General features: G+C 45.0%; 1 protein-coding gene across 1 annotated transcript in view; it reads right to left on the reverse strand.

The window, feature by feature from the left end:
• PLPP3 (phospholipid phosphatase 3) overlaps positions 1–12,649 on the reverse strand; it is an 83,342-nt gene that overhangs the window by 38,137 nt on the left and 32,556 nt on the right. The window contains exon 2 of the mRNA XM_059135061.1: positions 4,077–4,234. Coding sequence (XP_058991044.1) covers positions 4,077–4,234 — 158 coding nt within the window. The remainder of the gene's footprint in view (positions 1–4,076; positions 4,235–12,649) is intronic.

Raw genomic sequence — 12,649 nt, forward strand, 5'->3', positions numbered from 1 at the left:
ACATCTGAAAAAGCAGTCAAAACGACTAGATTTTTCCACATCTCCTGCCATAGAAAGGTGTCTGCTTTCTCTATAATTGCTGACGAACTGTGTGTCCACATCATACTCTGTCTTACACTGGCCCCCCACTCCTTTGCTGTGGGGACACTCACACTGGAGTGAGGGCACCCAAATCAGCCAAAGGCTTCTCTTGTTGTTTTAAACAAACTCGAGGTCGGCAGGCAAGAGAAGGCCCAGCCAGCAAGAAGTGGGATGATTAGATTTCCAGCCCTGGGTCCCCCTCTCCCTCCTTGACTGTCATTCACGCCCTCTGATCAGAAGCAGATCCGGGATGGAGCCAGCCAGGATCTAGGGCCAGTCGTAATGGGAAAGTGGGAAATGTGTTATTGTTGTTGTTGTTGTTGAATTTAGGCCGTATATAGGTTTTCCAGAATTGAGCATACTAAAGTGAATTACTCATTTTTCCTCTGAGGTCTCTGCTTCTGCTTGTTTCCATGAGGACTCAAGTACTTAATGGCAGGTAAGTAGGTAAGCAGACCTCACGATGGGCCCACAACTCACACATGCCTCCGAATGAAAAGCGGACGTAGCTGGATCTGGAGGTCAAGCCCTCTTGCAAAGAGCACTGGAGGGAGTCAAGAGATCTGGGTTTTAGTGAATTAACTACAAGGAAAGAGTGGGAGACAGGATGGGTCCCAAGGCTGGAGCTCCTTTCCTGACTCTATTTTTATTAGACATGAGGTCTTAGCCAAGTCACTTCACCACTTTTTGACTGTTTACTCATTTGCCAATAAAACAGTTCACATTTATTGAGTACACTATAGATGCCAAGCACGGAATTACTTTACATACATCATCTCCATTTCACAGATGAGCCTACTAAAGCTAAAAGGGGTTAATTCACTTGCTACACATTCCACAGCAGGAGTTCAGATATGCTCATACCTTTAACCCCTAGGCTAAAGGGAAACCTTGACGATTACCTAGCTACTGGGGCTTCTGGAGGGTGAAATGCTTAAACATGGTTCATAGGTTTCTAGGACACATAATAGCGCTTAACAAAGGACACCAATTATTGTGGTATTTTCTTGCCTGCTTCCCTCCCCCACCCTCTCACCCATTTGGAACTATAGGAAAGCACTCTCCAAGCCTATTTTGCTGACATCCTACGGGATAAGGAAGCAATACCCTTGCTCATCCTAGATCCAAGGCCACAGCACGTGACTGCCTGTTTCAAGGAAACCCGAGAGGTCAAGGAGCACTTTAATTAAAACACCAACATGACATGAGGAGAAAAGCAAGCCAAACTCAACTCCTTAAAGCAGATCTTTCTCAGAAATGCTGGCCTTTCAAGAGGAAGAAGGGGCTGGTTTTGGCCAACAGCAGGGAAAGGGCTGCTGAGCAGGAGTTTTGCTTAAGGAAGGAAGCCCAGGCGAGAAGCCCAGCCCTTCAAGAAGCGTCTTTAGCACCGTGTCCATCTAACCCAGCACTACAAGGTCCGTTCCCACGAATAATGGCGTTTGAGTCTCACAGCCATTTCCATGAGTGAACACAACACAGATGAGGACAGCGAGGGCTGGAGAGAGTGGTGGTTCACCGGGTTCACGTAGCAGTGGGTACCACAGCCTCTGAAGGGTGCCGCTGTCCGCTGCACTGGGCCCAGGAGCTGCCCCACCAGGCAAGCCCATGTTAACTGCATGCAGAGAGAGCAAAGGGCACACAACTCCCCTGGTCCTCGTGCTATTCTTATCTTAACCACTCCTTGTTTATAGTCCACTTCCTAGAAGCCCTCAGTTAACTAATCCTCCAAGTGTCAAAAACACCTGTTCAAACCTTAGTACAAGATACTGTACAATTATTTGCCTGCCGTGACAAACTTCTCTTCCACGAAAAGCCATGCAACTCAACTGCACATGGTCAGTTTGGAGCAATAGTAAAATTAGATCTTATATCTCTCAGTTTCTGAACACAAAGATCCTCAGTCCACCTTTAAGAAACTTGTAGAGTTGCCAAATGGACTGTTTTTATTTTAAAGGTTGGAAAGAATTCTGCTAGTCCCCATCCCCCTCTCCCAATTTCAAACTGTTGATTGTGTGCCTGGTTTACGATGTTATTAAAAAACAAAGAGGGGTCTCAAAGTTTACAACCAACCCCCAGAGTGGGGAAGTCAAAAGAAAAACTTCATGAAATGTGTTTCCGTACCATCAGCAGCATGTGATCCAGAATAGGCAAGAGTAGCCAACTGCCTATCCCTTGGGCAATTGATTTGGAAAGGAGAGCCACTCACAATGTGAAGTCAAGTCTCCAAAATGGAAACAGAGTTATGAAAAAAGCTAGAGATAGGCTAGAGCCCCCAATTATATTTGCTAGAGACATTGAGCATATCATTTAACCCCTTTGAGCTTCCAGTTTTCCATTTGTATAATGGGGATATTAGCACTTAACTCATGTAGAATAGTCTTAACTTTAGTTTCCTTCCTTCTTGGCTTCTAATACAGGCCAAAGATAAGCTTCCAAGTTCTGGCTAATATAAACAGGACTCAAGGAACTGAGAGGAAGGAATTTATGACCTTGGTAGACATGACGCTTGTCCCTTATGCCCACGTGGCTGGGGTTCAAGGGCAGAGATCAGCAGAAAATTCTGGAGGTGGGTCATGGACAGCTGTGAAAATGCAAGACTCATAAATTATGAGACAGATTACCATCAGTTACGCTCCTCACCCCTGCCCTAAATGGACACGTCTAAAACAGGGTGGTGACCTTCCAAGTCAGGCCATACCCCAATTTCCATGATGCGACTGTTGCTCACAATAATTTTAGACTTGGTTCCAAAGTCTGTGGCTCATTTTTGCATCCTCAATGAGGATTTCATCCTTTAAGGGAAGACCTGTATGTTTATGCTTGCACCTGAGTAACCTATTCTGCAATTGGGAGTTTGCAAACTATTTCAGTATTCATGACCTCTTTTACTGTTCATCACAATACTATGAAGCAAGATGGTCATCTCTGGTTTTAAGGATGTACGGCTTGTTAGCAGAATGCCAGGTCTAGAACCTCGGTCTCTCTATTCCAAGTGCCATTTTATCTTCACTTTTCCACCACCATCCCTGGGTGTGAGAAGTGAATGATATGCCAGAGAACATCAGTGGCATAACCACTGTTACAGCAGCACAGCCATGGTGTGAACAAAGCCCAGAAAATGCCTGTGACATCTGATGGCATCCCCCTCTCTCTGGGGCTCAGTGTCAGGGCTCAGAGCTCAGACTCTGGGCTAAGGGGCAGCTGGGTTCAATTCCTGACTCTGCAGCTCCAAGTGAACTTGGGCAAATTATTTTTACTCTTGCAGACCTCAGTATCTCAATTTGTAGAAGAAAGATAAGAACAGAATCTAGAGGGACGCCTGGGTGGCTCAGTAGGTTAAAGCCTCTGCCTTCAACTCGGGTCATGATCCCAGGGTCCCGGGATAGAGCCCCATATTGGGCTCTCTGTTCAGCAGGGAGCCTGCTTCCCCCCCCCTCTCTCTGCCTGCCTCTCTGCCTACTTGTGATCTCTGTCTGTCAAATAAATAAAGTCTTTAAAAAAAAAAAAAAAGAACAGTATCTAGACTTTACCAGATGGTTGTGAGGATCAGGCAAAGTATTTTAGGGCGGGGGGCTTTGTGTACTTTCATGACACTTTTAGTATATACATGCATATAGAAATTATACTTCTGGTGTATTAATGTATACATATATATTTAGTATTTGAAAATACTTTTCTTAAAGTATTTCTTAAATGATTTTTCATTATTTTTTAGAGAGAGAGAGCACAAGCTGAGAGAGGGGCAGTCCTGCAAGGAGCCCAATGTGGGACTTGATCCCAGGTCCCTGGTATCATGACCTGACACAAAGGCATCTGCTTCACCAACTGAGCTACCCAGGTGCCCCTGAAAATACTTTAAGTAACAGTAATAATGTAAATAAACAATATTAATAACATGAAATTCTACTTGATCTGCCAACTGTGCTGGCTTGGATTTTCTGAAACGGGATCCAGGGGCAGTGAGTGGAGTTGAGCACAGTGGCCCGGATGCTTACCGCAAGGATGGCGATGACGATCCCCACAGCGCAGAGCACGGCATCGTTTATCGTCTCACCGGTTTTCAGAGGATACTTGATGCTCTCATCATTGCAGTAAAACCCTCGGTGGTAAGGTTTGATGGTGCTTGTCTCAATGATGAGGAAGGGCAGGCCAGCTGCTCAAGATGGAACCACCATATGGACCAGAAGAAAAAAAAAGAGAAAGGGGGGGAAAGGGAAAACATCAATGAAAGGAGGCCAAAGAAACACTGATGGACAGCAAAGACCACCCCAAATAAGAATATTGACAGTGACAGTAATTCCTTGCATTTGTAGTGATATGTATGGGCCACAGAGAGTGTTCAGTACATGTACGCGCTTTCCTTCCTGGTCAGTCCCAAGAGGAGCATCCAAGGGTACTGTGGGAGGCAGTGGAAGAGCCAGGGAAGGAGCTTTCCCCCTGTGGCAAAATACCCTCCTAAAATTTAAGCCCAGTTTGTAATATTGACCAACGGAGACTCAAGTCTAATGACGTCTCATTCATCAAGAGGGTTAGTAGTCACCATACCCTCTTGGAGAAGCTCCTCCCAGGGCTCTGCTGCTTGGAGCAGAGGAAGGCCTTGGAGTCACAGAACCTGAATTTGAATCTCAGATCCATCACTTCCTAGCAATGTGACCTTTGGTTCTAATTCCATTTTCCAGAGCCTCAGTTTCCTCGCAAATGAGTTGTGGGGACTTAAAGAGAATGAAGCCCACAGAACTCCTAGCATGGTGCCTGGCACTTAGTAGCTGCTCAGTGGGGCCCTTTTCAACCTCTTTCTTCCACTGAAGAGTCACTAAGAAGACTAAGTGAGCTGAGTGGGGCCCTGCTGCCCGCAGTCCTGGAGCAGAGCCCAAGGGCATCCGGGAGCACTGGGCCGCCCTGGCAGCTGCTGCCGGTTTATCAGTGTTAGCTTAGATGCCATTCTCTTAAAGGTCATGGCAAATGGATTCCATCACCTGCCAGGAAAAGCTCTTCATAACTCTGAAGCAAAAAGCGAAGGCCTACAGTATCTCTTGCCTGGTCACTGCAATGTCCTCCACATCACTCTCCTGGTTTTCACTGACTCTCACATGTACCTACCAGTTCACTTCCTGACCACAAGCACATCAGTGCCTTGCTTAAGTCTCTTTGATGGCTCTCCATTGCACAGGACGAGATAAAGTCCCTAAATATGACCTCGGGGTTTCCCTGTGACCTGGACCTCCTCTCTCTTGCCTCACGGTCTGCTGCCTTCCTGGACATGGCCTCCAAGGAGACAGTATACAGAGACTGTGTTTTTTTCATACTCTTCTCTCCGACTAGAAAACCTCTCCTTCCCCTACCACCCAAGTTCAACACCAAACCACCATGCTACTTCACAAAGTCAAAGGTGAGCCACTAAATGTTAGAGGACTGGGGAAGACCAAGAAAAGTATCTTATTAATAGCCAGCACTGACGGAACAGCAACACCAGCAACGTGGAAGGTATTTTATATCCATTTTTGCACTGAATCTTCCAACAATCTGAAGAGGTCAAGTTAAATTATTTAAGCACACATCATTCATTTTCAAGTGAAGAAAACAGAGACAGGGGTGCCTGGGTGGCTCAGTGGGTTAAGCTGCTGCCTTTAGCTCGGGTCATGATCTCAGGGTCCTGGGATCGAGTCCCGCATCGGGCTCTCTGCTCGGCGGGGAGCCTGCTTCCCTCTCTCTCTCTCTCTGCCTGCCTCTCCATCTACTCGTGATTTCTCTCTGTCAAATAAATAAATAATAATAATAAAAAAGAAAACAGAGATGAAGAATATTTAGCTCATTCAGAGTCTCTTAGTCTACCCCCAAATGCCTGGATCCCCCAATTTAACTTTGCAAATTGGTTTCATCCAACTGTGAATTTCATTAGCTGAAAAAACCCAAGATAAGAGGTTGTTGAAAAGATAAAATTCCATTTCCATGTTTCTCAAAAAGGAATTAAATTCACGTCACGTTGCTCGCAGCCCCAGACCGCCTCTTAAAAAAAAAAAAAAAATGTACCATGAACTCCACAATTTTTCAATTACTTTGGTCCAGCCCAGCAGCTATAAAAACGCTCACTTTCTAAAAAGTGTATTTATGTATCACTGTGCATACACACATGGATTTATTTGGTTTTATTCTTCGGATTTATTTGAATTCTACAGCTATTTATTTTGTGACCCCTAACTGCTTCCTGCTAGAACAACAATTTACTTTATCAAATTCATATTGGTGCTTTGAAAAGAAAGAAACAGCGACACACCACAGCATTGTGCCTGACCTTCTCAAAGTAAACACAGAGGGGCCCTGGAAGCCAGTAACCATTAGCTCTTGAGACTGTCTCTGCAAAGGAGGGAAGCAGGCCAGGGGAGGCAGCTGGGAAACGTGGTGGCACTGAAATTGACAAGAGTATGCAGCCAATCTTTGCAGGTAGAAGGGCTGAGAGGGAAAAAAAAAAAAATATCACATAGGCCCGAACCATCTTCATTCTACTATTCCACGTTTTGAACTGTGGCCAAGTTGGCCATGAAAAGTAGCCGAGGAGCCAGCAGTATGATATTAATAGTCCGCTTTTAAAGTTCCACACGTCGTGATAAAACGTTGAGCTCTGTGTCTGAGCCCAGCCGCAGCCTCCGTGGTGCCTGGGAGCCAATGCGTTGCTAATAAACTCAGGAAGGGAGCAGACCCCCGAGTGCCTTACATTTGTGCTATGCTCTCAAGCCCCGGCTTCTATTTTTAATAGTGTTCACATGATAGGCCTGTAAAACATATGTTTCTAAGGACAATAAAACACATATAAAAGAGCTGTGGAGTTAGACAGAACTGGGTTAATGATCTCAACTCGGCTCCCTGCTACTTAAGTGAGTTATTCCCATCTTCCCCAACGCCCTTCTCATCTATGCAATGTGAAGAACGAGATCCAGTGTGGGGGCGGGGATGATAGCACACGGGTCCATTCATTCATTCAGCAGACTTTTATTCCATCTTCACTGTGTACCTGAAGTACAAGGAATATGGAGATGGTATAAACCCTGTCCTCAGGGAGCTTACCATCTAGCAGGGGAAGATGGAATGGAAGGAAATCAGCACAGGAAGTGGCTTTAGTGAAAAGAAACCGAGCAACAGCACTGGGTAAGTCAGCACGGCATCAGGGCGCTCACTATGGACACTGAGGAGATGTTAAAAGGACGAAGTAGGGGGGCAACCCCACAGAGAGGGCTAGTGAAGAAAATCTGTTTATTCTGTTCCTTTGGCTTCTCTTAGCCTGGGAGCAATCCAAATCCTTTCTCTTCCTCCTTTGCCTGAGGCTTGGGGAGTTTCCGGTTCTGATTATATGGATGAGGACCACAGACAGACAAGAAGCTGGATCTGAGTGGGTTCTGTTTATTTTCTTGAAAGGCATGGAGATAGCATTTAGAAAACCCAATGGCTTTTTCTGTCTTCCCTACAAACTTGTGGTATGACTGGTGGTGTTGGTGGGGGGTGGGGGGGTTGCCAGTCAAGTCTTGACTTTGCTCCAGAAAAGAGTAACCTCAGATTGCCTTCATTTGATGGAAAAAGCATAAACATTTTCTCAATAGGGCAGCTAGTCCTCAAGAGACATAACACCATGCCTTGTCTCTCCAGGACACAGGGAGAAGGCTGTTCTTTTTGACAGCAGGATCTCCATTTCCAACACTGGCACCATCTTTACTGCCAACTACTATAGTCCCCGATCCCTTCATTTCAAGAAAATTCCCAGTGCTAGTGCCTGGGAATCTAGAGGTGAATCTCATAGAACCTGCCCTCGAGAGGCTCATGGTATTTTAAGAAAATTACAAATCCAGGGACTAAGTACACTCAAAAAATTCAATGTAGTTTAGTGATTTCAATAAGGCAGTTACCCAAACATATGGCTGTTATGAGAATATGATTTTAAATCTGGCTACAGAGCAGGGAAGAGACGCACCAGTAGACAACGAAAGGAAGAAAGGGAAAGCTAGCACAGAACACAATGATAGAAGCCAACATTTATTAAACAGCTATGTGCCCAAACTGGGCTGAGGAACCCCACACGAATGTCTGTCGTTTGATGAACCTGGATGCCTATTATGTTCTCAGCACTGACCCAGCCACTGTGCTAAGGAAAGTCCCAACCTTCAAGCCACCCAAGGTCTAATGGGAGAAGAGTCATAACAATGAATGCATTCAGTCACCCCAAGATTCAAAGGTATTAAAGTTGACTTAACAGAGATACTAGGACTTTTGGGTGCTTTCTAAAGTCAGCGAGTTTAAAACAGAGAAGGAAGCCCCTGTGAGTATTGATAAATTAGCTACAGCTCAGCAAATTTCATGGCCTTTGAAGAAAAAGATGCTTTCCATGGAAGGGTCAAGGCAATAGCACAGGCGATTATTCACTGAACATTTAACACGTACCGCGCATGGGCTCAGTATCTGATTTAACCAACATTCTGAAGCCAATATCCTGGACTTGAGATTTATCTATAATGAAAGCTAATTACAAGCTTTCTGCAAGGCAAAACCAAACTCTGAGTGTGTGTTTGTGTGCGTGTACATACCATCTGGTGATTCTAGACCCCAACTCAAAGCACTTCTCCTTCTTTTAATCAAGGATCAATTAACTTCCTATACCTCGAGGGACCTCTTGGGATGTGTAGGTTGCAGAGGAGGCGAAATACGAACTCACTGACAAACACTTAATGGGCAGAAAATCAAAGCATGAAGAAAGGCCCCTGTGTTGGGTTCAGGCCTTTGAAACTTCTTGGGCTTTGAAAAACTAACACTTGAGCAGGTTGGGTGGTTTGGGGGTGGGGTGTAAAAAAAACACAGGGTAAGTTTTTGCGGCCCACCCATTGATAAAGTCATGTGGGAAGTGTTACCAAAGTGACCCAACCCCAGAACCCTGCTCTCTTCAGACCCAGCTTCACGTTTGCACAAAATTAAACACAGCCTCCTGCTCTCAAAGTGCTTTGTAGAAAGCCGTGGCGTGTGTCAGGGAAAGAGTGGGGGCAGGAAAGTGAATAAGAAATCTCCACACTTTGCAGGACCCAACTCAGAGCATCAAGGAGAGGCTGCCCGGGCCCCTATAGACCAAAGCCTTCGACTGCCTTTCCCAAAGCTGCCCGGCTTTCTCTTCACCCCATCTGTAGTTACCTTAAAATAAGCAGAGTCCAGGATCTGTGAGAGTAATAATTAAACAAACACCTACCCACAGAAGAACAGTGAGTGTAGAATCCAGATGCGGACGCACTACTTCAATCAGACAGCTAGTAGAAGAACTCCATTACGGTACTTTCGACAACCTACCTACAGTGCAGATTCTACTGCCCTGCTCATTTTACAAATGACAAACTGAGGTTCAGAAAGTTTAAGCAGCTCATCCAAAGGGCAAAGCTGGCAAAGAGTACCAATACAGACAGATGTTAGAAATACAGATGGAAGGCATGGGGCTTCTGATTTCAAACATAGAGTCCAATTAGGAATTAATGTATCTGAACTTCCCTAAGAGCTGTGGCCAGGGTTCCCACATGAGTCAGGTGGTCACTGGGATTTGAACTCAGGTCTGTCTGTCTTTAGGTTCATGTTTTCTTACTCCATGACCTGACCCTCTCTTTCTTTATAAATGTATTCCCTGTTAAAATATGACCAACTGCTTTTTTTTTTTTTTAATCTCTTAAGGCCAGAATGGTCAACCGAACTACTACTTAGAGGTTCAAAATACAAATATTTATGTTGCTTGTAAGTGACAGGGTTTCTATTTAAAGTAATTAATTGCTACTGGTCTTAGAAGTGTGCAAACTTTCTTTGGTTTACGATATTTGTCCAGATTTTTATACTGGACACAATCCAGATGAGACAAAACTAAGTTTATTATGAAGGCGTTTCCCACCTTTGAAACAGGCTGCCATGAAAAACACTTGCTGTTGGCTGGTGTGAACAGGCAATATTCTGGGTCTAGGAGTTTTCTTTGACAAATGCTCATTCTTCAAAACTGGAAAGTCCAGTCCCTTTCTTCACAAAAAGAAGATTGTCAGAACTGAAAGCAACTCCGAGGTAAAAGTGAAGAAATTAGTGGCACCTCTAGTCCTGGTGCCTGGGTTTCCCGTGTCCAAGTCCAGGGCCTGCAGTGGAATTCCACAAACATGTAGGACAGTTCCTGGGTACGGGACACTATTAGGTGCTGGGGACACACAGTATCAAGATCCCGAACCAGTTCTGAGTTTCTCAACTTTGAAAAGTCTCAGGTTCCATGACAAAGGGACACCTGTCTCTAGTCTACTCATGGGTGTCAAAAAGAACTTTGGATAGCCTTTCTTATTGAAAAGTGCTTAAAGAGAAAACATTTTATTCTCCAAAATAATATAGGCTACCTTAAAACTCTTAGCTCTGTCTGGCTTTGGTCTTTTCAGTTGGATTTTGAAAGGGCTGTCAGATCCATCAGAGACTAAAAAATAAACTCGCAACATGGCATGATACAGACCTTTCATGAAGAGAATCCCAGCCCCCTTTTGTGGACATGATAGTTCTAGTAATCTACAGCTACCAGAGCTAATAGGATTTATGTTTCCTCTACTCCAGGTTAAGCTGGATCACCTCCTTCCTCTTTGACCCCTCTTTTAAATAAGGATGTGAGTAAATTTGCATTCATTGGGTACCTACTCTGTGCCAGGAGCTCTGGATATGTCAACTGATATAACTCAAAACAATCCTCTAAAATAATTATTAGGATACAGCCAAAGAATCAAGAGTCAGAGAGATTATATTTCACCACTGTTGATAAGAACAGGGTAACCAGGATACATAAGAGAATATGGAGGCCTTTGAAGTTCATTCAGAGATGGGGTTAGCCTTTCTTGCCAAGTACACATAGGAACGAGGTCGGTATGCAGATATTAGCAAAGCTACAAAGCTCTGGAAAAGTGTATGCTGACCTAGAACAAGGATAAAAGGCAAGGCTCTTCCTTAGATGCTGAGATGGATTTATACTGATCCGCTACTCTCCTGCCTCCAGTCTCCCTGATGACCCAAATGTGTTTACTTCCAATATGGCTGCCCAGAGCTAGGACACAGCAAGAATCCCAATGTGTGCATGGGGTTTAATAGCTCTTACATATATATCACATTTGACCTTCCTAACAAACCCATGAAATAATGTCTTAACATCTAAAGACTCTGCCCCTGCAAAGTCCTATATGTCTTTGAAGACTTAAATACCCCTTCTACAAAGGATTCACTGAGCCACATTAGCCACTCTGGCACAGTTATTTCATTCAATTTATCCATGAACTTCAGAGTCAGGAAGATAGGATTTTACACCCTACTTCTATTACCTGCTGGGCTTATCATTTGACCTTGGGCAAGTCACTTTACCTCCCTGGGCTTCATCACTGTACAACAGGACTTTGTACAATAATTCCCAATGTACAGAGTGGATCGTGAGGACTGAGATGACACAGTTTATAAAATATCCAACTGCCTGGCTCCATAAATGTTAGCTCCTGCTCCTGCATGTGACAGGAAGCCCCTAAAAGCTTTTAAGCAGGTATAAGATGTGATCAGAGTTCAGTTGAAAGCTCCCTCAAGCAGCTGAGGCCTGCCAACTCCTTCCCAAATGCAATCTGATTCCACGGGAAAAGCACACTCATAAAATCCTCTAATTCCAGGGACTTCTTGGGATTGTGTAAATAAAAGGGGCTTCAACAGTGGTGAGCAGGACCTGGCACCCTGATGGCCAAAGAAGTATCGCAGCAAGAATCCCGCCAGGCTCTGTCAAGAGATTACACAAGGCCAAATGGGAGGTTAAGTCGAGAAGGGCGAAAAAAATTCTCTTTTCATCTTCCCAAAGAGTTAAACATACATTTGTCAGCAGGCACGTTCCCAACCAAGCTATGCTGCCCAGGTGTACACAAAGCCCCAGGTTCACACGGTGGTTAAGATAAACAACACGTGGACTGGCAGGACAGTCCTGGGAGGGCCAAAGTTCGAGATAGTCCAAGGGCAAGACTGGAAGCAGATGCAGTGCCAAAAATGAGGAGTTGGCACACTTCTGGAGACGCCATGAGAACCAAATCATGCTGGCTGGCAGTCCAAGGCCACCAGGATACCCCAAAGTAACCCACTGAACTGCATGGGCCAATTGAGGTCAAAGGTCACATGCTAGCCAAATCCGACCCACAGAGATGGTCTGTTTGGCCATCCACGGTTTAAATTTCCTAACATCAATTGTTGCCATTTCACGACAGCAGGTCTCACGCAATGTCCAGATTTCCAGCTACTGAACCAGCTTCAACACCATGTGGCAACGGGGGCAGCACTAACCATGGCTGGACACGCTCTCCACCCTTCGTATTATCTCCCTGACACCCAGGCCACAGGTCAGTCGTCACTGTCCCTGAACTTCTACTGTTGATTTTCCTACACCTACTCTGCAGAGTCTGACGTGGAGCTCGATCCCAGGACTTGGAGATCATGACCTGAGCCGAAGGCAGCCGCCTAACAGACTGAGCCACCCAGGCGCCTCTCGCTCCTGTTTTTCTAACACGATCGCCCCAAACAA

This window comes from Mustela lutreola, chromosome 10, assembly GCF_030435805.1.
Source record: "Mustela lutreola isolate mMusLut2 chromosome 10, mMusLut2.pri, whole genome shotgun sequence".
NCBI lineage: Eukaryota > Metazoa > Chordata > Mammalia > Carnivora > Mustelidae > Mustela > Mustela lutreola.